This window comes from Saccopteryx leptura, chromosome 1 (assembly GCF_036850995.1).
Source record: "Saccopteryx leptura isolate mSacLep1 chromosome 1, mSacLep1_pri_phased_curated, whole genome shotgun sequence".
NCBI classification, from domain to species: Eukaryota; Metazoa; Chordata; class Mammalia; order Chiroptera; family Emballonuridae; genus Saccopteryx; species Saccopteryx leptura.
The window spans coordinates 178,248,161-178,272,299 of record NC_089503.1 but is presented as its reverse complement, the minus strand read 5'-3'; the positions used below and the strand labels follow the sequence as shown (position 1 = coordinate 178,272,299).

The 24,139-nt window shown below is 41.2% G+C and overlaps 1 protein-coding gene across 5 annotated transcripts in view; it reads right to left on the bottom strand.

Annotated features, from left to right (window-relative positions):
- SMYD3 (SET and MYND domain containing 3) overlaps nt 1-24,139 on the bottom strand; it is a 740,343-nt gene that overhangs the window by 262,318 nt on the left and 453,886 nt on the right. For 2 of the 5 annotated variants that reach the window (XM_066381715.1, XM_066381734.1), the window contains exon 6: nt 22,728-22,808. The exons of the other annotated variants lie outside the window; for them this stretch is intronic. In XM_066381715.1, the coding sequence (XP_066237812.1) occupies nt 22,728-22,808 (81 nt within the window). The remainder of the gene's footprint in view (nt 1-22,727; nt 22,809-24,139) is intronic. 5 annotated transcript variants of the gene reach the window in all.

Sequence of the window (24,139 nt, the reverse complement as noted above, 5' to 3'; positions counted from 1 at the left end):
ATAGGCTTCTAAAACAACTGATCATCATTTGCAAATGATACTCTCTCCAAAACAGCAACCTTCACTTATTAATCATACTGAAAACTGCATGCTCACCAATAAAACAAAAACAAAAACAAAAACAAAAAAACCAAAGTGAGCAAAAGTGGAAGCAAGAACTTTCCAAAATAAATGACCAACTAAATCAGATAGGCAGATTGAATTATTTTTTTCATCAGGCGCTGCCAGCATGATCACAAAATTTAAAAAACCCAGATGAGTCTCGACAAACCTAACTCATCATCTTTTTAATAAGAAGTCCAGCTCTAATGAAGTCCATAATGATCTGGATAAAATACATTTAATTAGATTATAAATTGCAACATAAAACAGCTGCACCCTGCCTTTCAATATTTTCCTTTCTGATGATCAGAGGATTGAAGAGGGGTCATAAAACAGCCCATTCATTTTTCTTGTTTTTTAAAAGGAGGAAGAAAGAACCATTAGGAACAACTAAAGTTCCAGACAACTTTCAACAAGTGAAATCCAAGTCTGCCATATTCTGAGTCCTCACACGTGAGCTATGATAACGATGTTGGGTGACCAACAAACACGTACCAATTAAATGGTATCCGATTAGACAACTTTGGGGAATTCTTATGACTTTCCGTGTGATTACTGGTAAGACAAGATTTATTTTCTGCTTGATGGTGTCTAGATAAGATAGACAAGAGAAAAAAAATCCAATTAAAATGCATTTCAGAAATAATCCTGACATGACTTTCTAGTGATAACCAAGTGCACTGTGATTTTGAGATGGTAGACAAAGAACTATCTATCCATGACTATATCTCTCCACTCATATGCTTAATATATTTATTTTAGGTTGCAGGAGATAGGAGATGGGAAACAGGCATGCAATAACTGCTAAAAATTTCTCTAGATACATATCTGTAGTTGCCAAATATATTATTTTGATGACTAGAGCGTGGCCTCTGGAGTCAGCAGACCTCTGTTAAATCCCAGTTCCAACATTTTTTAGTTGTGTGACTCAGGGCAAGTGACTTACCCTCTCTCAGAGACTCAAACATGTATTTGTATACCAATGTTCATAGCAGGATTATTCACAATAGCCAGAGTGGAAATAACCCAAGTATTGTCAGTAGATGAATGGATAAACAAACTGCAATATATACAATGGAATATTATTCACTCCCCCCAAAAGGAATGTAGTTCTGATAAATGCTACAACACAGAATAACCTTGAAAATAATATGCTTTGTGAAATGTCAGACACAAAAGGGAGAATATTGTGTGAATTCACTTACATGAACTATCTAGAATGGGGAAATTCATAGAGAAAGAAAACAGATTAGAAGTCACTAGAGGTTAGAGGGATGGGGAGAATGAGAAGTTACTACTTAATGGATGCAGAGTTTCTGTTTGGGGTGATGAAAACTGTTGGAAACGATGATGATGGTTGCACAACATTGTGAATGTTATTTATGCCACTGAATTGTATATTTAAAATAATTAATATGGCAAATTTCATGTTATGTATATTTTACTGTAATAAAAAATAGTACACTTAGGGATATCAATTCGCCATGCAGTAAAAAAAACATGTATAACTTTTGACTCCCTAAAATTTAACTTGCCCTCAGTATCTGCAGAGGACTAGTTCCAGGATCCCCCACAGCCACCAAAATCCACGGATATTCAAGCCATCTGTATAAAATGGTGTAGATAATCCATATAGTCGGTTGGCCCTATGCATCCACAGACTCTCAAGTGTGGATCTAAAACAACACAAGTATTTACTGGGGTAAGAAAATCAGTGTATAAGTGGACCGTGCGGTTCAAACCTGTGTTGTATAAGGAAAAATGTGACATAGGAAATCTTTTGAGAGCAATGGAAACATTCTGTATCTGGAGTATAACTGTGGTTTCATGGGTGTATAAAACTGTCAAAACTCATCCAATTAAGCCTGACCTGTGGTGGCGCAGTGGGATAAAGCGTCAACCTGGAACACTGAGGTCGCTCGCTGGTTCGAAACCTTGGGCTTGCCTGGTCAAGGCACATATGGGAGTTGATGCTTCCTGCTCCTCCCCCTTCTCTCTTTCTCTCTGTCTCTCTCTCTCACTCCTCTCTCTCTAAAAAAATCAATAAATAAAATATTAAATAAAAAAAACTCATCCAATTAAATAGATTCACTTAACTGTAAAATAAATTATTGCTCAATAAAGTTGATAACGGAAAAAGAGGCACCAACAAATCAGCAAGAATATAATTTATGCCTCTCTTCTCTGCCTCCCTCTATTTCATCCCACCATGTCTACCAGGTTCCCCCAGCCCCCCACCGCTATTGGAAGCAAGAGGAAAGGGAGTAAAGAGGGAAAAAGTTCAATTGCTCAACAAATATTTTGGGAGCATCAATTTCATCGTTAGCGTTACTGCAGTAACTGAATCTTACAGGTTTTGCCTGAGGAAACTAAGATTTGGCCTGGTAAAGTTACTTACCTAGGTCACACAGACAGTCACCAGTAAAGCTCAATTTGCAACCAGTGTCTGTGATTCTATGCCTTCACTGATGTACACTTAAAAAAAAAATGTTTTCCCTTCTGTGATCTCACCAGGCATGATGGGGAAAAGGGATAAGATGTAAAAACATGACAACTGGGCCTTATCAATCACAACAAAATGTGTGCAAAACAGGTGCTTCTGTTCACATTTAAGGACATCTTATAAAAGATGTTTCAAAACTTTTGTGTTTGGCAATTCCTCCTTACTTAACTCAATAGTTGTACACAGAGGTGAAGAACACAAACCCAGAGTCACACTTCCCATGTCCCAATCCTGGGCTGCTTACCATTGTGATCTCTTCTTGCCTCAAATTTTTCGATTGCAAAATGGAGATTACAACTGTATCTACCCCACAGAGCTTTTGTGATGATTAAATGAAACAATAAATATGACACACTTAACATAATGTTGGGAACATAATAAATTCTCAATAAATACTAGACATATTGTTCTTCCATACATTTCACATATAATAACAATGTACAAAAAGCAGAGTTACAAACAGAAATGGAAAAGAAAAAGGTGACTTCTTAGTGGTGGTTTGGATTTCCTCCCTCCCTCCCTCCCTTCCTTCCTTCTTTCCTTGCTTCCTTCTTTCCATCTTTTTCCCCTTCCCTCTGTCCCTTCTAATGTACTACTGTTCTTCAAAAAGAATTTTCACATTAAAAATGGATGGTGGAAAGAGTGAATGGCAAAAGCAGATCTCAGCCAGTAACCTAAAGTAGCACATTATCTTATGAAAGAATAAACAACTCCTTTCTCTTTGGCAGAAGTGGGTCTTTCCTCTGCCTTCCTCTTTCCAGGGAAATATAAATTTTACTCCTTCTCCAAAATGTGGAAGATTACTTTTGAAAAGCCAGTGTGAGGAAGCTCGAGGAAGTTGTTCTACAGTCAAGAATAACAGCTGGGTGTCCGAAGGGCCATGTTAAAACAATATGCTGTTCTACAGAACGTCAACTATGGCAGCTTGCAAAAGCAGAGCCATCTTTACTAAGGAAAACAATAAAAATCGATGGAAAATTTCAAAACCATATGCTCTAGAAAAGGACTCTAAGTATAATAAAAATAATGTGTGGGTGATGTTTCTCATAGTTAGCAAAGGTACCTATTTGGCTGCTTAAGTTCACGTCTCTAATGGACTCCAAATTCACTAGGGGTATGAGCAGAAAGCAAACAGGAAAGGGAACGGATCCTCTGAGTTTGATGTCACACTGAAGCTAGCTAGCATACGGTTGCTCAAAGTTGGCAGTAATAAAAGACAGTCACTTGCAAGGGGGGAGGATTACTCAAATTAAAATAACTGTAACTATTCTACCATAATAGAACAACTTTTCAATCAGAAGTAGTTCAATCCATTGTTCTTAAAAACTAAACAGATATCGGACCAAGTGAAGGTGTTTCGTCTCCTGTTACTCCATTGGCGTTAGGATCTTTCTACTCCTGTTTTATTAGCAGGCATACTGAGCTGACCTTGGTCACATCGGAATGTTGCACAGTTTTGAGAACGCAAACTGAAAGCAGTATCAGAAGTTTTAAGAAGTAATTTTATACTGGAGGCCAAGGGATAAATGAATTTAAGGAAAATAAACGTTCCTTTCCTTTTAAACGGAAACTTTCATAACAAGCTTCAAGAAAAAGGCAAATAAGACACTTATTCTGTGGCATAATAATACTTCATTTTCTATAACCCAATTAGGAGAACTAGTACAGAAGAAATGTGTGCCTTGCTAACAAAACCCAGCTTAAACTGGTATGACCCTAATTACTAGCAATATTAGTTAAGCAAAATCCATTTATGTTAGAACAGAAGGCATTTTAAGCATCAATAGGAAAGTTAAAATAGAGAAGACAGTGCAGAATATTTACCATATTTTTTGCTCCATAAGACGCACTCCCCCCCCCCCAAAAGTGGAGAGGAAAATACCTGTGTCTTATGGAGTGAAAAATACGTCATTTTATTAAATATTTTAACACACCGTTTGGTTCAGAATATGTTTTTCTTATTTTCCTCCTTAAAACCCTAGGTGTGTCTTATGGTCAGGTGCATCTTATGGAGTGAAAAATACAGTAAGTTGTGCCCTGGCCGGTTGGCTCAGTGGTAGAGCGTCGGCCTGGCGTGCAGAAGTCCCAGGTTCGATTCCCAGCCAGGGCACACAGGAGAAGCGCCCATTTGCTTCTCTACCCCTCCCCCTCTCCTTCCTCTCTGTCTCTCTCTTCCCCTTCCGCAGCCAAGGCTCTATTGGAGCAAAGATGGCCCGGGCGCTGGGGATGGCTCCTTGGCCTCTGCCCCAGGCACTAGAGTGGCTCTGGTCGTGGCAGAGCGACGCCCCGGAGGGGCAGAGCATCGCCCCCTGGGCCCTGGTGGGCGTGCCGGGTGGATCCCGGTCGGGTGCATGCGGGAGTCTGACTGTCTCTCCCATTTCTATTGATAGCTTCGGAAAAATACAAAAAAAAAAAAATACAGTAAGTTGTAATTTCAAATTTGGTAATGTTAACAAACAGAGCTAATTCAGAGACCACTAAATATATACCTTTTAAGAAAAGGTTTTATTAAACACCATATATCTGGCATGACCTGCCAGATATAAATATTTCATGTGGACAGCTGATTTGAGTTCTTTACATTTTCTTTAAGAAGGGGAAAAAAAAGGTCATAATATTAGAATTTAAAAATCTGGATGAGGAAAGTGAGTTGATTTTTCATCTATTGTATAATTGGCTTATTTGGCTGCTGTTTCTTTAGGATCTCAACAACCACAGCCAAAAGTCTTCATAGTTTTCAATAAAATAAAAATGAATGTCCTACAAGTTAAATAAGGAACTGCTCATTAGGACTGAGAATCGGGAAAGACTCTTGAGTTCATCTAGACGTGTTTCACATCACTGATCTAGTGGAAACATAAAGACCATCATCATTCATTTTCTATAAGTGAAAGAAACCATCCGAAGAATATTTCCCTGAGATAATCAAAGTTTGTCATTGGCTTAGGGGTCCTTATAGTCCATCATTTGTGAGTGACTCGACCTCTCTTTAAGAAAAAAAATATTCATCAGGAGTGGCTTGAAAACACTGTGCTAAATAAATTTAGGATGCTTCTCCAAAGTGACTACCATTCCATCACTCCTAGCCCAGTGCAAAGACTCTGAGTTTTAAAAACATGTGACATCGAAAGTAGAAAACAATAGCCCACGTGATGATGGACTTGATAGATGGTGTGTCCATTTTGAATTCAGTACAATTGATTAAGTACAATTTCCCCAAGGTCATATACTAGTCCTCTTGTCCATGAACTAACACAGGAACACTTAGGGTATTGTTACCTTTCAATGACAAAAATATTGAAATATTTCATTTCTGAAATGAATGCAGTTTTATTTTTCAAAGGCAAATGTCTTATGTTCCCAAAGAAATTACCTCTTTGAACAATGTCCCATATTCCTAAGCATCATTAGGCCTGAAGGTTCTTAACCACCTAATGAAGGTAGGTATATTGAAAAAAATTAGATTTTCCTGGTAATTTTGAAATAAGCAATGTACAGTCATTAACTAAGTGCTAGCCCAAAATAACTCTAATAAAGCAAAATCAGAACTATAAAACTTACAGCATAACTTACTGCTCTTGCCCCACACCTGCCCTCTTTATCTCTGTGTGGGGTACCATGATATCAGGAGCCAACTGTGTCAGAAGGAACCCAGACCACCCTCAGTTTTGATGATTCCCAGAAAGGACTCACAGGACTCAGCATACTGTCATACTCATGGCTATCTATTGTATGATTCATTACAGCAAACTGATACCAAGCAAAGTCAGCAAAGGGACAAACGGCATGGGCGAAATCTGGGAAAACCGACCAAGTGCAAGTTATCTATCAGTGGTCCTCTCCCGTGGAGTCCTGTGGGAGGTGCTTCCTTCTGCAGCAAGGAGTTATGATAACACGTGTGGAATGTTACCAACCAGGGAAGCTTGTCGAGACTCAATGTCCAAGGTTTTCACTGAGGGCCAGTCACACAGGCGGCCTCTGTCTAATTTCAGACTCCCAGGAGGTCAGCAGGTGTTCAGCACAAACCATCATGTTTATACAAACAGTTTGGGCACAGCAAGTCACTCCTGTTAGGTAAGAGGAAAACCCTTCCCAAATCTAACTTGGTAGATGTCAGCCAAGGACAACCTTGTGAGCAAGCCCTCCCAAGGACAGCAGTTGGCCTGCTATGTTAATTCTTTCCTGCCCAGCTGCCGTGCCAAAAACCAGAGTAATCTGAGGTCCAACTTCTTCCTCACTGTCTCTCATCTATTCAAGGTCAAACCCGTCATTTTGCTCCTTGTAACTCTTGCATCTATCCCTGTCTCTCCATCCTACCACTACCTTCATCCAGGCCTCTGTCATCCCTTACCTGACTCACTACAGTGACATCACTCTGGTCTCCCTGTCCCTGCTCTACTCCATTCTCCCCAGGTTCCTCCTTGACTGAGACCTAACGTCTTAACCCTGCAGCTCTCCTTCTCCTGAGGACAACAACAGACAGCCTCTTCTCATGTGCCCAAGTCACCTCTCGGTCTCATTTCTCCTTTGTACTCTCTATTCATCATATAGAGTTGTTATACACCATTCTCAGACGGTGTCTCACTTTCTTGCCTTGGCCACTCTGGACCGCCTACTTGCCCTCTGGAGCGTTTTCTACTTTAGCCAGAGTTAAGAAGTCTGTATCCTTTCGACCTCAGCTAAGTTATAGATAGACTCTTCCAGAAACTCCAGGATATGCCTTTCTCCCAATTTATATTAAGTGTCAAGATACCTACACTGGTTCTTCTCTGTAAAACTGATCACACTGCACCGCCATTGCCCAGTCTATTTCATTGATTTATCCCCACACACTAACTGATGCCCAGTGTCCAGCATGATAACTGACAAATTGTTCAACTTCAATAAATATTTGTTGCCTGGCTGATTGAATAATCACATTTATAGCAGGGGTCCCCTGAAGTCAGACCCCTCTTCTAACCTCCAAGAGGACTAAAACTTAGTTTTAATTTTACTTTGAATTGAATTTATTGGGGTGACAAGGTTAACAAAATTATATAGGTTGCAGGTGCACAGTTCTACAACACATTTCCTATATACTGTATTGTGTGTTCAAAAGCTAACAACAAAAGTGATCTCCATCTTGTGACTGTGTAGGTCCTCACATCATGTGATGTATACACCAACCCCACTTCTAACTTTAACTTATTTTCCTTAACTGCTTGTTCTGATTATTTCACTTACATATTTTTTTACCTTTAAAAAAATTAATTCTTTCTGGAATAAGGCAGAATAAATATGTATACAGATCCAGAGATATGGAAACACTATCCCGTTTTTCTCTAGAGAAGGTAAACCCTCCAGGTTTCTCTAAACCCATTCCCCACTGAATCCAAAGGACCAGGAAGCACAGTTCATAGAAGGAAGAATTTTCCTTCTGGTTCTACAGCTCAACTTCCTGCCTTTTGGTCAGTCTAACAGAAAGCATGCATAGGTGTGTCCATATTTTCCTCAGCGGATATAGGAATGCAGCCCAGAGAGATGAGTCCAGAGGTGTGTCTTGCTCTATCCCATCAAAGTGCTACAGAAAGCTCTATGTAAAATGAGTTGGGTAAACAGAATCAAAACTTTAATTCACTTGAGATGCTCACTATTTAAAGGAATGCTATGTCAAATTAATGCAATAATTTGGAGGTGAAGGGAGTACTTACCTCCAAATTCATCTACTTTGTAATCCCAGATCTATAGACTGAGGCTATTTAAATAAGAGTGTAGTATGAGAAAACTCTTCTCAAGATTCCCCTGCATATAAACAAGCAATGATACCAATTTGCCTCCTCACTTTTATGTAATTCAAGTTCCAAACCAGCCAGAAAAATCAAATTACTATTAAATACTTAAACACTGCTACATGGAATTCACACCAGAAATTATTAGTGCCTCAGATGTGAGAATATTCTCAAGGCTCTGTTAATTCCCTGTCCTCCAATTGGGACAACCATTCTTTGACAACATCACAGGAAAACACTGCACTAGGTGTCAAAAGGGATTCTGTATAATTAAAGTACAGTTTCTGCCTCAAGGAACTTATTGCCTACTTAATGAGCACCCTCATTCTGTTCCTAGTCCCTTTTTTTTTTTTTTGTATTTTTCTGAAGCTGGAAACGGGGAGAGACAGTCAGACTCCTGCATGCGCCCAACCAGGATCCACCCGGCACGCCCACCAGGGGCGAGGCTCTGCCCACCAGGGGGCGATGCTCTGCCCCTCCAGGGCGTCGCTCTGCCGTGACCAGAGCCACTCTAGCGCCTGGGGCAGAGGCCAAGGAGCCATCCCCAGCGCCCGGGCCATCTTTGCTCCAATGGAGCCTTGGCTGCGGGAGGGGAAGAGAGAGACAGAGAGGAAGGAGGGGGCAGGGGTGGAGAAGCAAATGGGCGCTTCTCCTATGTGCCCTGGCCGGGAATCGAACCCGGGTCCCCCGCACGCCAGGCCGACGCTCTACCGCTGAGCCAACCGGCCAGGGCCTCCTAGTCCCTTTTTTATTACTATAAGAATATCTACCTATTAACTGACGTCCTTCTTTTTCTTCTTTAATCCAAGTTTTTACTTTATGCTTTTCTACTATATATCTGCTTTTGTTTCATAAACTCCTGGACAGGAGATAATTTCCATGAATTTGCTTTATAAAATTTCTAACAAATGCTTAGATGTTTTGAAAAACAAAAACCTTAAGAAGATTTAAAGCTTATTACCATATAAATATCTAAAGTTAATAAATATTCACTTGAATTTCTAAATGAAAATTGAATTAAAGATTTAAATTTTTAAAGCAATTCAGTTTAATTTAACTCAATGGTTGGTTACTGGACACCATAGGACAGGGGTCGGCAAACCGTGGCTCGTGAGCCACATGCGGCTCTTTGGCCCCTTGAGTGCGGCTCTTCCACAAAATATCACATGCAGGCGCTACCTTGATAAGGAATGTACCTACCTATACAGTTTAAGTTTAAAAAATTTGGCTCTCAAAAGAAATTTCAGTCATTGTACTGTTGATATTTGGCTCTGTTGACTAATGAGTTTGCCAACCCCTGCCCTAGGAGACTTAACGTTAATGAATTAATAGATTTGTAATTTGCTTCTCAACAATTTGGATATTAATGAGACATTTTAGAAAGCATTTGATAATGATTCTTTGATTAAAAATTAGGCATGCAGCCCTGGCCGGTTGGCTCAGCGGTAGAGCGTCGGCCTGGCGTGCGGGGGACCGGGGTTCGATTCCTGGCCAGGGCACATAGGAGAAGCGCCCATTTGCTTCTCCACCGCCCCCCTTCCTTCCTCTCTGTCTCTCTCTTCCCCTCCCGTAGCCAGCCAAGGCTCCATTGGAGCAAAGATAGCCCGGGCGCTGGGGATGGCTCCTTGGCCTCTGCCCCAGGCGCTAGAGTGGCTCTGGTCGCAGCAGAGCGAAGCCCCGGAGGGGCAGAGCATCGCCCCCTGGTGGGCAGAGCGTCGCCCCTGGTGGGCGTGCCGGGTGGATCCTGGTCGGGCGCATGCGGGAGTCTGTCTGTCTCTCCCCGTTTCCACCTTCAGAAAGATACAGCCCTGGCCGGTTGGCTCAGTGGTAGAGCGTCGGCCTAGCGTGCGGAGGACCCGGGTTCGATTCCCGGCCAGGGCACACTGGAGAAGCGCCCATTTGCTTCTCCACCCCTCCGCCGCGCTTTCCTCTCTGTCTCTCTCTTCCCCTCCCGCAGCCAAGGCTCCATTGGAGCAAAGATGGCCCGGGCGCTGGGGATGGCTCCTTGGCCTCTGCCTCAGGTGCTAGAGTGGCTCTGGTCGCAATGTGGCGACGCCCAGGATGGGCAGAGCATCGCCCCCTGGTGGGCAGAGCGTCGCCCCTGGTGGGCATGCCGGGTGGATCCCGGTCGGGCGCATGTGGGAGTCTGTCTGACTGTCTCTCCCCGTTTCCAGCTTCAGAAAAATGAAAAAAAAAAAAAAAAAAATTAGGCATGCAATATTTTTCACATTACTATTTTTTAAATCACTTTTTACAAACAGTGAAAAGGTAAATTTTAGCCAAGTTAAGCCCAAAATTATCACAATTTCTAAAAAAGTACAGTCAGATTGAAATTATGTTGTAAATGATTATGACCGTGAGCCATGACTTAGAGAAGAATTCAGCGCTCTTGAACCTGCTCTGTAAAACTGAGTTGAACTGTGAATTTCTAAGGAAATATTTTCTAGATCCTCATTAATTGTTTAAAGTTTTCCTTCTGTTATCTGTCACAGTGTATGTATTTAACCTACTCACAGGTATCCACGCTAGTTCATTAGCTCCCACAGGGTGGGCAGGCGGGCTTGCTCATCTTTAAGCACTGATGCAGTCTCCGGGATCCGAGACAAAGAAATCATTTAGTATAATTGTGTGTGCTGCTATCTCCTTGCTGGGGAAAAATGTTAAAATATTTAAGGTTTACTATCTGGTGTGATAGTGGTTTTGTAATTAGTCTGGGATGGGAGGACAGAATAACAGTTTTGTACTTTAATAAGAATAATCTTTCTTTGAATTAGTAAACTTTTGGGGAGAAAGAGTCAATCAATAATAGTAAAAGTTCGACGAATATGGCTTAGTAGATTCCTTTTGAGGAATCTACTATTATAGACATCTGGAGACAGCATAGTTAATGAAGGCAGAGCTAGATGAATAAGGTGAAATGAGTAGGACACAAGATCATGATTCTCAACAGTGATAAAATAAACTAAGCCCTGTCATCGGTGCTACGATACAATGAGCGCCACTATAGCAACTGTTGTTATATATCTCCGTATTTGTCTACATTCCAGACAGCCAGTGGAGGAGAACAGTTTGGTTCTTAATCGCCACACTAGGTCGAGCTGGAACTAGCTTCGCAAGTAAGCCAAGCAAGCGTTCCCCCACCCCATTCCTCCACCTGCATTCCCTCTATCATTCTTCTCTTCCCCTAGCTTTTGGACTATAAGAGAAAAATCTAGTCAGTGTGGGGGCTGGCAAGAACATCTGGGTTTTATCACCTGGTGTGTCAGGATTTGAAATGTTTCTTCTGATTCTACATCTCAACATTGAGGCCCTGGCCGGTTGGCTCAGCGGTAGAGCGTCGGCCTGGCGTGCGGGGGACCCGGGTTCGATTCCCGGCCAGGGCACATAGGAGAAGCGCCCATTTGCTTCTCCACCCCCCCCCCCTTCCTCTCTGTCTCTCTCTTCCCCTCCCGCAGCCAAGGCTCCATTGGAGCAAAGATGGCCCAGGCGCTGGGGATGGCTCCTTGGCCTCTGCCCCAGGCGCTAGAGTGGCTCTGGTCGTGGCAGAGCGACGCCCCGGAGGGGCAGAGCATCACCCCCTGGTGGGCAGAGCCTCGCCCCTGGTGGGCGTGCCGGGTGGATCCCTGTCGGGCGCATGCGGGAGTCTGTCTGACTGTCTCTCCCCGTTTCCAGCTTCAGAAAAATACAAAAATAAATAAATAAATAAATCTCAACATTGTTCTGCATACTTGTGCCTCCTGGTACAAATAAGAGATCCTCCCCCCGTTCACCAATGTCCTCCCATGGCTCACAGCCTTGGACAGCCCAAAGAAAGCAGAGCTCAATACCATCACAAAGAATTGCTTCTGGACATGAGTCTAGCAAGCAACATAATTTTTATTAAACATGTAATTTTACAATTAAGTTGATTTAAATCTATTCTCTTCTTTCGTCTGGATGAAAAGCATGTGCATGAAATAGCCTGGAAGAGAAATGAGAGCTCTTAGATACATGTTGACCGTGCCCAGGAGACATCTGGCTCTGTCAACATCACGCATGCAGGAAAACCACAAACAGTTATTAGGGCCACGCGCTCCAGGGCAAACTGAGCAGGTACTGCTGGAAGGTGAGCAAACGGTCCTTAGCAAGACCCTCCATGGCAGGGGACAAGGGGCTGTGTAGAGGGTCTACAGATGAATTTGTGGTTTGCAACTGGCTAGTCAATTTTCAACCTAAGTGAATCCTGTATGTGTGACTGTTTGGAAAACCAATTAAGGACAGTTAAATCTTTCTTGGTGAACTAAGTGGTTTTCATCAGGAGGTGTGGTTGGAGGACAGAGCCTTCTGGAAAGCAGGATCACAAATAAGTGTTTAGTGTGAAAAAATCAGTTCCAGATGATTTTGTTTCTGTATCTTGTGTTTAAACCCAGACTATTAAGTCTAGACATTGGGTGTTAAATGACAGGTCAGCAAAAAAAAGAACACCCTAGTGGTAGAAAGACATCATGTCCTTCTGCCTTTATTAAAGGAGTACTATTTGCTCCCTTCAAATCTTTGTTTTATCATTTCTTTTGCATAAAAAATTTATTCTGATGAAACAAACAATTGAAAAAGAAAAATCAAAAGCAATAATAAAACAAAATTAAATATTCACTATTCAATGTAATGCTCAGGTGGAGGATATGACTGGGAAGGGAGCTGGGAAGGAAGTGGAAGAGCAGAGGGTAAAAGACAGAGCACAGCATGTCAGCTATTTGTTACCTGATTCCCCTTTGTCTAGTCAAATCCCAAGCCATGGCTTTCTCATCTCTATCAAAATTGCAATAATGTCCATAAGCATATCGTCAACAGTGATGAAAGACACAAGCATTTGTTACTGTTATACTAATAAAAAATATAATAATAAATACCACTCTTAGTAACAAGTCAAAGAAATTCTTATATGAAATCAGGATGAATGGCCCTTGGTAGGGAGCCAGTTTTGCTGGCATAAAGCCATGCATCTGCAAGATCATCCATCCAGAATGACTCCAGCAGGGAAAGGGCCAGTGCCTGACTTATATGGTGGTTCCTACCGTCTCTGACGAGGAAGTAAATGAAAAGGTGACTTCCCTATCAACAATAACATCACAAAAAGCAATGTGGGAAGCAGAAGAATTACTGACTTGGGAATGTTTGAACAAAAAACAAGGTTGTGGCTCTGGCTGGTTCGCTCAGTGGTAGAGCATCAGCCCAGTATGTGGATGTTCCGGGTTCGATTCTCACTCAGGGCACACAGGAGAGGCATCCATCTGCTTTTCCACCCCTCCCTCTCTCATTTCTCTCTCTCATTCTTCCCCTTCTGCAGCCATAGCTTGACTGGAACAAGGTGACCCTGAGTGCTAAAGATGGCCCCATTGCCTCACCTCCAGATGGGCAAAGCATCACCTGCTAGTGGGCTTGCCGGGTGGATCCTGCTCAGGGCACATACAGGAGTCTGTCTCTGCCTCCTTTCCTCTCATTGAATTAAAAAAACAACAAGAACAACAAAAAAATACAAGGTTGCCTGACCAGGTGCAGTGGATAGAGCGTTAGCCTGGGATGCAGAGGACCCAGGTTCAAAACCCCGAGGTCACCAGCTTGATCACAGGCTCATCCAGCTTGAGTGTGGGACATAGACATGACCCCATGGTCACTGGCTTGAGACCAAAGGTCACTGGCTTGAGGCCTAAGGTAGCTGGCTTGAGCACAGGGTCACTGGCTCAGCTGGAGCCTCCCAGTCAAGGCACATATGTGAAAGCAATCAATGAACAACTAAAATACCACAACAAAGAATTGATGTGTCTCATCTTTCTCCTTTCCTATCTGGCTGTCTCTAGCTGTCCTTCTCTCTGTCTCTCTCACTTAAGAAAAAAAAAAGGTAGTTCCCATCTGAAAACAAAATGGAGATGATCAACTATGTAGAATATCCTTTGGATTGTTATCTCTATTGTTTAGACACTGTCACTAAGGCCCAGAGATAGTAATTAACTTGACTAAAGTCACACAGCAAGTCTGGCTCTGGACCTAGTGTTCCTAATCATGATATTGTAGCTGCCTTATCTTGTTCTCCCAGGAAAAGAAAAGTTTTGAAACAGAAACGTTGAAATAAAAATATTTTCATTTGAAATAAAAGACAACAAACTATGAGGATTTGCTTGAGTTGTGAAAATTTTCTTCTGTTTAAGGAAGGCTTCATTCCAGATACCTTTAACTCACATTAAAATCCACCGCCTTTCACATAAAAGAAAAGAATGCTGTCATGGTAATTATGCTCCTAAAATTAGATAAAAACCTTGAAAGCAGGTGTGTCTGCAGATATTAATCTGCTAACTTACAATAACGGTTTGTTTGTTTTTGCAAATAAACCACGCAAAGCATTTAAGAACAAAAATGTTGCCAAAAATTAAATATAAGACAAGTCCCTAAATGCATGTTCTATTTTCATAATTATTTTAATGATAATAAGCCAAACAAATAAACACAATATCAAATCAAGAAACAAAGCCAACAACAATGAGAAAGACGCCATTTTCAGTCCCAAAAGATAACACCTCGTGCTTTTCATCATGTTGCTTTCAAACTTCTCTCTACCCGACTGCAGATGTATGCAGGAGCTGCTTTGTCGCTCCTCCTGAACAGGAACTCAGCACCTCTGCAGACAGCCCTGACTTGGATGCAGCAGTGCTCTCCAACAACTCAGCCACTGCAGAGCTGACTTCCACTCAGAGTGCACCTGGCAGAGACTGCTCTCCTCCTTCCCGGGGATGCCTCAGTGGGCAGTGGGCTGGGGTGCTGCCTCAGACACCATCCACCCTCACTGTGTGTGCCCTCCTTTGTGAAGAGAAGGCAAGCACAGCATCCGCACCCCCTTCCTTCTGTGAGGCATACCCAAGGGTGTGGTGGCCACTACTTAGGCCTGACTCTGAGCTCCAAGGGAGGAACCACACTTTGCGAGATGTTCACCCTGCCTTCTGAATCCATTTCAAAGGCTGAGAGGCAATAGGGGCTTAGAGAGTCATGAAAACAACCGAAGAGGCACAGACAGCTAGCAAGGCAGGAACTGGAGACTCCTAAGTCCAGGTTAGCAGCATAGTTCTCAAGTCCTTCTGTCCTAAGAGCTGGACTGAAAACATCCACTTTACCTCTTTGTGTAAGATGAGAAAAGATGCCACGAGCAAGCTTAATTCTTAAGGAAGTAGAAAAAGAAGGTAGTATTTAATATTTATTGGGCCCAATTATACTTCCTTAGTGTTTAACCAGAAATGCACCTGAGCATTTCTGCACCAATCTGTAAGAGACTTTATAAATAAACCCATTTTGAAATAATGGGCTTTAAGTTCTCTTTTTCCATTCCTTTATCCATTCTCATTTTATCTTTTGAAAATGGCATCCAAAATGACAAAAGCTTCAGGTTACTAAAGCACCAGAAGAGAAAGTCCCTGTGTACCCCTCTCCAAAACACACAGAATTGGCTCCAAGGAGGCCTGCTCCTCACGAAGAGGCAAATTCCTCACCCAGGGGCCTGTCAGAACTCTAATCAGAAGGTAACAGAACGAGGTGAAGTGGTGGGGAAGAGGGGGAGGCAATGATTGTGTTTAAATTTACAAGACTTCTAATTAGTGACAAATCTGATTGTGGAACTATTTTAATGGCATGTACCTTTTATTGCCTTCAAATGCACATACTGAGCAGAACAAGCTACTTTGTTAGATGATGAAAAATAGATATGTTTATGTGTAATTGGTACATTTTAAACTAGTGTTTAAAGGCTATTTATCTCTTAAAAATATTCTTTTCAGTCATTAACTGGAACATAAATTTTAATTCTAGTCTTGGCCTAATTATCACAAATTTCAAGTAAGTCGGTTCCAAAAACAATGAGACTTTGCTGCTTAAATTAATAGTATTAATTGAAGGCTTTCCAGGAGATTTTAATTGGACAAATTAACAGTATCTGCAGAAACACTGGAGTATAGAATATCAAGTGCAGTAGATCTGTATGAGGTAAACATGGACAGCCATCTAAGGTACGCTGGCAAGTAAAAATAAATGTTATAGATATATCTACAGTATGAGGCTACAGAAACAAGAGAAATGGCAATGATAAGGATTCAGCCTAAAATTACTGGCTTTGTCCATGGGGCCATGAGTCAAGAAATGCAAGCCGCCTCTAGAAGCTCAAAAGCAAAAAAGCAGACTCTCCCCTAGAAGCTCTACAAGGAACACAGCCTTGCCGGCACCATGACGTTAGCCTGCTGGATCACTTTGGACTGGGACTTCCAGAACTATAAGGTAAAACATTCATACTGTTTATGCCACTGAATGTGTGGTAATTTGGTACAGCAATAACTGGAAACTAAAACATGCCAAGAGGAGAAAAGAAAAACCTGTCAACCCATAACTCTATACCCAGAAAAAAATACTCTTCAGGAATTAAAGCAAAATAAAGACATTTTCATATCAGAGAAAACTAAAAGACTTCCGTACAACACAAGAAGTGAGAATTGAAGGAAATTCTTCAGGCTTAAGGACAATGGTACCAGAGGGAGACTTGGAATTTCATGAAAAAAATAAGAACCTAGAAATGATAAATATGTGGGCAGATAGAAAAGGCTATTCTCTCCATTTCCTCACAATACATGACTATTTAAACAAAAAAATAAACACTGCACTGTGAGTTTTTTTTAAGTATGCAAATGTAAGCCACATGCCACTCTAAAAGGGGCACTCTAAATTTTTACACGCAATGGTAAAATATTAACTCTAAATAAACTGTAAAAAATTTAAATATGTGCAATATAATCCTAGGAAAAACACACAAAAAAAGAATACAAAGATGTATAACTATTCGGAGAGCCAAAAGATAATATCCATCAAATTTTTTTTCAGTTAACTCAAAGAAGGCAAGAAAGGAGAAACATGAGAACAAAAAACAAGACAGGACAAACAAAATAAATAGTAAAAAGGCAGACCTAAAAATTAAAGTGACTACAGTAAAATAAAGCAGCATTTCCCAAAATAAGTTGCTATAAATTCAATGTTTGTGTCTCCACAAAATTCATGTGCCAAAGTCCTAATCCTCAAAGTGATGATATTTGGAAGTGAAGCTGTGGGGAGGTAATTAGGTCATGAGGGTGGAGGCTTTGTGAATGGGATTAGTGCCTGTATAAGAAGAGACACCAGACTAGATTGGGCATGTTCAGGGTGGTATGGCCATAGAGGAGAGGAAATGGGGCAGGGGTAATAGAGTAAAGGGGTCCAAATATACGGTGATGGAAAATGATTTGGCCTTTGGTGGTGAGCATACAATGCAGCATACCTATCATAGAAACAACTTGAAACCTATAAAATCTTATTAACCAGTATCACCCCAATAAATTTAATAAAAAATTAAAATGAAAAAAAGACACACCAAAGAAATTCTCTCTCCGCCATGTGAGAACATAGCAAGAAGGCAGTTATAAGACCCAGGGTCCTTGAAGGGCTCTCACCAGACACCGAATCTATTGTCACCTGCATTAGGGACTTGTTAGTCTCCAGAACTATGAAAAATAAATTTGTTGTTTAAGCCTCCCAGTCTTGGGTAATTCATTATAGCAGCCCAAGCTGACTGAGACATAAGTGTTATGTACAGTGGGATTCTCCAGGGGTTATACATCAGCATTTCCTGAATACTTTACCTTGATACAATCACACAGGATTAGTGTTTCATGGAAAATACTTTTTGGAAATGCTATTATAGAGTCTCAACCAGCAATTATCTCGTCTATTCCTTGTCAATATGCTCATTTGCACAAGAAGTAGTAAGAGATACACTGGCAGATTTCAACATGTACACAAACATGTAAGTCAATTATAATGTTTTAGTCTCTTATTTTTCATTCAATTATAGAAGAATGAGAACATAGAAAAAAAGCAAATCCACATCTAGTCCGGGGTCTGCTCTATTCACAGTTCCCACGAGGAAAGGAAAGAGAAGAAATGACAGGGCTGGGATGTCCTTTCCTACACATGCAGCTCAGCCAGCGGTCGCCAAGCCTATCCATCTCATGGCACACGTAAACTAATTATAAAAATTCTGCGGCACCAGTTGAAAATCACTGAGCTCAGCAATGATTCTTCAATGTTATCCACTCATTTACTCACAATGAAATATGTTGCCAATGGAAATACCCCAGGCAGAGAGAGATGCTAAGTTAGGTTTCAGACTCTTTCTAATATATCTCACTTTATTCAGGGCACAATTTAATTCAATGTAATTCTCTGGGCTTTAAAAAAAAAATATTCAAAATATTATGCTACTGTATGGCTAACAAATTCATAATTTAAGAACATTAATGGTGTTGGTCAAAATATTAAAAAATAAGTCAAAGGTAGACCAGTCTCTTGTCCTTTTTGGCTCATTTATTTGAACTGCTCCAATTAGCATCCTGTACGTTTTACCATGGATGAGCTAGATAAATTATTCAATTGTCTTCCCTTTGGTTGGTGTAAAAAAAAAAGTCTTTGCTGTAAGAGTCTATATTGCCTGGCCTGTGGTGGCGCAGTGGATAAAGCGTCGACCTGGAAATGCTGAGGTCGCCGGTTCGAAACCCTGGGCTTGCCTGGTCAGGGCACATATGGGAGTTGATGCTTCCAGCTTCTCCCCCCTGTCTCTCTCTCCTCTCTCTTTCTCTCTCTCTCTCTCTCTCTCTGTCTCTCTCTCACCTCTCTAAAATGAATAAATAAAATAAAAATTAAAAAAAATGATTTGTAAAAAAAAAAAAGAGTCTATATTTATTCAACACATGTATTGCAACAGAGTATTTACTGAAAGACTATTTATTACTTGGTAGATATACATATGAATATAAAAATGAGTAAGACAGCTCTTATCCTTTAACACTTAAAATATGTAAGCTATACCTGTAGATTTTTGCCCGTACAGATGCATAAATTTTCTGTCGTAGAAAGATAGATAACCCTAAAGACTACAGGAGTGTTTGTTTGTTTGTTTGATCCTAGAATACAATACCCAATTTACTAATCTTAGAACCTTATTCCGGCACTTTTTAAGTACCTATATATAGTTCATCTCTGGAATTTTGGGGAATCAGCTTTAGCATCCTATGAATTTTGACCATTATTAGGCAAATATGCTCATTTTGTATTTGTATGAAAATTATATATATATAGAAAAATACAGTTTGATACCTTAAAGTTCTGCTATATTTTCTTCTTAGATGCCTACAGAACATAGGAAGGCAAATTATTATTGCTCTATCAGTGGCAACTAATGAATGTTAATCGATCACATTATTCATTCTTTAGCAAGTTATTGATCCCACAGTGCTACTGTTGAATTATTTACCTTAAAAATCTAGGAAATGATTACAAATTATCAGTGACTATCTATATTCTTTAGAGCATACTATTTTACCCCTAAACATGCACATTAATATTTTATGACTAGAGTGCCCAGAAGAATACATAAAAGAGAGTTCAAGTTGTTGCTAAATGTTGCATTTACCTGTGTTTTACTTCTAATGCAGCTTTAAAAACCTGTACACGCTAATCTTGCTGGTTGGCTCATTGGTAGAGTGTCGGCCCGGCATGTGGAAGTCCTGGGTTTGATTCCCAGCCAGGGCACACAGGAGAAGCGCCCATCTGCTTCTCCACCCCTTCCCCTCTCCTTTCTCTCTATCTCTCTCTTCCCCTCCTGCAGCCAAGGCTCCATTGGAGCAAAGTTGGCCTGGGTGCTGAGGGTGGCTCCGTGGCCTCCCCCTCAGGTGCTAGAATGGCTCTGGCTGCAATGGAGCAACAGCCCAGATGGGCAGAGCATCGCCCCCTGGTGGGCATCCCGGGTGGATCCCGGTCAGGCGCATGTGGGATTCTGTCTCTCTGCTTCTCCACTTCTCACTTCAGGAAAAAAAAAAAAAAAGAATCTTTCATTTTTCTTTTTAAAAAACCACCGAATTTTATGCTCTAGCAAAGGCATGGTTACGTTGTTTGTAGTAACTTTAACTACATCAATAGAAAAACAGAAAATTATTATAGGGTGATTTATGTTTTAGTGCATTCCAGGGCACATCCCAATGGTGCTGGTTAGTATCTCAAGTACCCTAACAAGGAATTATTCCCAGAATAGTTAGGTATTGACTGACACACTCTAATCATTGCCACAAAAGCTAGAAATAACTACAAAAAGGCTTTTAATATCTTTGTCTCTAGTCAGCCTGAAAAGGTTTGTTCATTTGAATTATGGATGATAGAAATAATTTTTCCTTGGTGGAACAATGGGTTTTTAGGATACAGGATTTTAAAAGTATTGAGGCATCTTTGCTTCACATGAACTGGGTCTGAGAATCTAGCATGCCCAATGCAGGAGGAATCACAGGTTTGCATTTCCCTGGTACAGTCCCAGTTTATGTCACTTAACCTGACACGATTATTAACAGCGCCCCCCTTTGTTCTCAAAAGTATCCTTGTTTGAATAGTAAATTATGTGGACACCCTACAGTAGCATAGCCTTCTTAAAGGCCCCCTACATTTAAAAGTATGATGGAACCAATTGCAACTAGGTGATACCTGATTCCTGAAGCTAATATACTACTCATCTGCTTCAAGAGAATGATTGCTTGCAAGGTGCTTGTTAGAGTACCAAAAAGGATACGGAGCTAGGGGCTTCAAAAAGTTTACAGAACAGGCCATGTGACAGTTTTAGTGGCTGCTTGATAACAAATGTTCGCATTGGTGCACGATCCAGTCTGGGACTTGCTTTCATTATAACACACTGCCTGGAACTGAACTTGCAGGTGACAACACCTTCACGTTTCATTTACATCTAACTGTGGGCGGCTACAGACATATTTCTAAATAATCAGTAAGAAATTTGCCTGGGTCCATTTGCAACATGAAGTTTGTCACTACATACGTACATCTGAGAGACACGGAAATGAAGCTGAATGGCAAGAACAACAGCATAGGGAGCTGTTTATTTACAACAAAGGACCGAGGAAGGCAGTAAAATGCTTCTATCAGAGACACTGCGCGACAAGGACCAAGTGAATGAAATACCTTAAAAAACTCCAGCTCTGGGAATCGAAGCAACTTCTGAGTTGGAAATCTTAAGCTGGATAATTAGACTCAAATAAAGCATAAGTGAAATGTAGCAGAGCTACCAAGAATGTTTATAAAAGCTCTTCAAAGGCAATGCGGTTTTCTTCCATAAAGGCAGCGGGGGAGGATTCCCTCCCTCTCACATGGCTGAGGAGCATGCCCATGGTGGTGCCAACAGCACCGTTTGCTCCCTTCGCTTTATTCTTTACTGTTATTACCTATAAACATGAGGCAGTTCGCATGGGTGTGTTTTAAAGGGAAAGGTAATTCAGTACTTTTATATCTTTGAAGCAATACATGGAGAACCAGAAGTTCCTGTTTTATCAACTTTTATCATATTTTGTTATGACAAACAAGTTAATCTGTGTGTTGACACAAGGTTTCATTTTACATAAATATGAATGTGTGTGTATAAAATGGTATGGGTACTGCAGAATACAGGAGGAATAATCTAAGTGTAACTTACTTTAAAAAAAATAAAAATGATCACAGATATAGCCTGCCAGGCATTATCATTGATTTTTTTTAAGTAGATTTCAACCTATGGGAACAACTAACTACAGTGAAAGTTCCTTTTGATAGACCGATCTCTAGAGCTGAACCCTGAAATGAGTTTATGAGGGGCAATGACAAGTTCTGACAAGCTTTGACAAGCTTTTGCCAGTCGGGACCCCAAGCAAAGGCTTCCAGGGTTGCATGTCAGATCCCACCAGAGCCTGGGATCAGTACCCTGGGAACAGATATTGCGAGCATATTCAGACAAAACTAATAGATCATGTGGGACTAAAAACTAAAGTTTCACAGGTTTACAGCATGTATAAGATCCTTTATGGCAATGCAGTTCCTAAAAGAAAAATTGAACATTTTCAAGCTCTCTCTTAGGAACACCTGTTTACCATAAAATGCGTAACTTAATCTAAAACACTTTATGTAGAATACCTCTTATGTCTTCACAATATAGAAGAGGGAAAGAGATATCAAGGAAAACAAAGGAAGGGAACAATAAAAAACATATTAAGCACGTACAGTTATTAAGTCTTTTTAAAATGTCTTCTTTCATTTATTCTCATTTTAAATTAGCTAGCTTTGTAACTTCCTTCTCAGACAGGCAGATAACATTATCTTCAGCTTCCAAAGAAGGATCATTAGGCAATATTTCTTAGAAAATGCATTTTTCTTGCCTGACCTATGGTGGCACAGAAGTTAAAGCGTCGACCTGGAATGCTGAGGTCACCGGTTCGAAACCCTGTACTTACCCGGTCAAGGCACATATGGGAGTTGATGTTTCTTGCTCCTCCTCCCTTCTCTCTCTCTGTCTCTCTTTCTCTCTCTCTAATCTTCAAAAAAAAATAAATAAATCTGTGATAAAGAAAAATGTATATTTCTTAACAGTCAGTGCTTTCTATATGTTGATTTTAACCATTTTTGCCAACTAACCTGATCATACAGGCTCTTGAAAATTTCTTATGATGTAAATATTTTAAAAAAGAAATAAAGCCCTGGCCAGTTGGCTCAGCAGTAGAGCGTCGGCCCAGCATGTGGAAGTCCCGGGATTTGATTCCTGGTCAGAGCACGCAGGAGAAATGTCCATCTGCTTCTCCACCCCTCCCCCTCTCCTTCCTCTCTATCTCTCTTCCCCTCCTGCAACCAAGGCTCCACTGGGGCAAAGTTGGCCCAGGCACTGAGGACGGCTCCATGGTCGCTGCCTCAGGCACTAGAATGGCTCTGGCCCTAATGGGGCAACGCCCCAGATGGGCAGAGCATCGCCCCCTAGTTGGCATGCTGGGTGGATCCCGGTCGAGCACATGCGGGAGTCTGTCACTCTGTCTCCCTGCTTCTAACTTCAGAAAAATACAAAATAATAAATAAATAAATAAATAAATAAATAAATAAATAAATAAATATTTTGCGTGTTTTTCTGAATAGACCTAATAACAATGAAAATAGTGAGGATCCTTCATAGCAGTACACTTCTATGACTGAAGAGTAAGAAACCTCAGGATACCTGTCATCTTCCCACGCCCATTGAGTCAAGTCAGGGGAAAGCCATGTGACTGAGAAGCTCACGCCACCACATGGGAACTGCTCTCCACTAGCCCTAATGGTTGTCTCGCAATTCTAGCCTCCTTATTCTCTAATGACTACTTATTGACCCCTCTTCCCATCCAGGTTCCCCACTGCCCCTGAAAGTCCCAGCAGATGAACACTCCTCCTGTTACCTCAGAGCAAAGAGAGCTATGGGCCAGAAGGGCCCTCAAATCCTTGCCACCAACTCTACAAATCCCTGTGCCTGTTTCCAAATCCATCCTGTCACTCTTATCAAAAAGCATCTCTTGCTGCTTTTTATCACTGATCCAGTAGCTTCCCTCCATCACTAGACAAACCTCCATGAAGTCAGGAACGTTGTCTTTCTTAATCATCCCTCTGTCCCTGGTTTCTAGCCCACTGGGCACATATTAGTTAACCACCAGTATTTGCTAAATAAGTTCTGAGGAAACAGAGAGAATGGCATACTCTTTCTGAACAAACCCTGATGGCAGCCAAGGACTAAAATCAGTTCTAGGATCGCACTGGGACAACGGACTCTACATTTGGTGGTGGATGCTTCCCCAGTGGCCAGGGAGAGTAGGCTACTGACCTGGGCAGTGGCATTTCCACTGCACCTGGA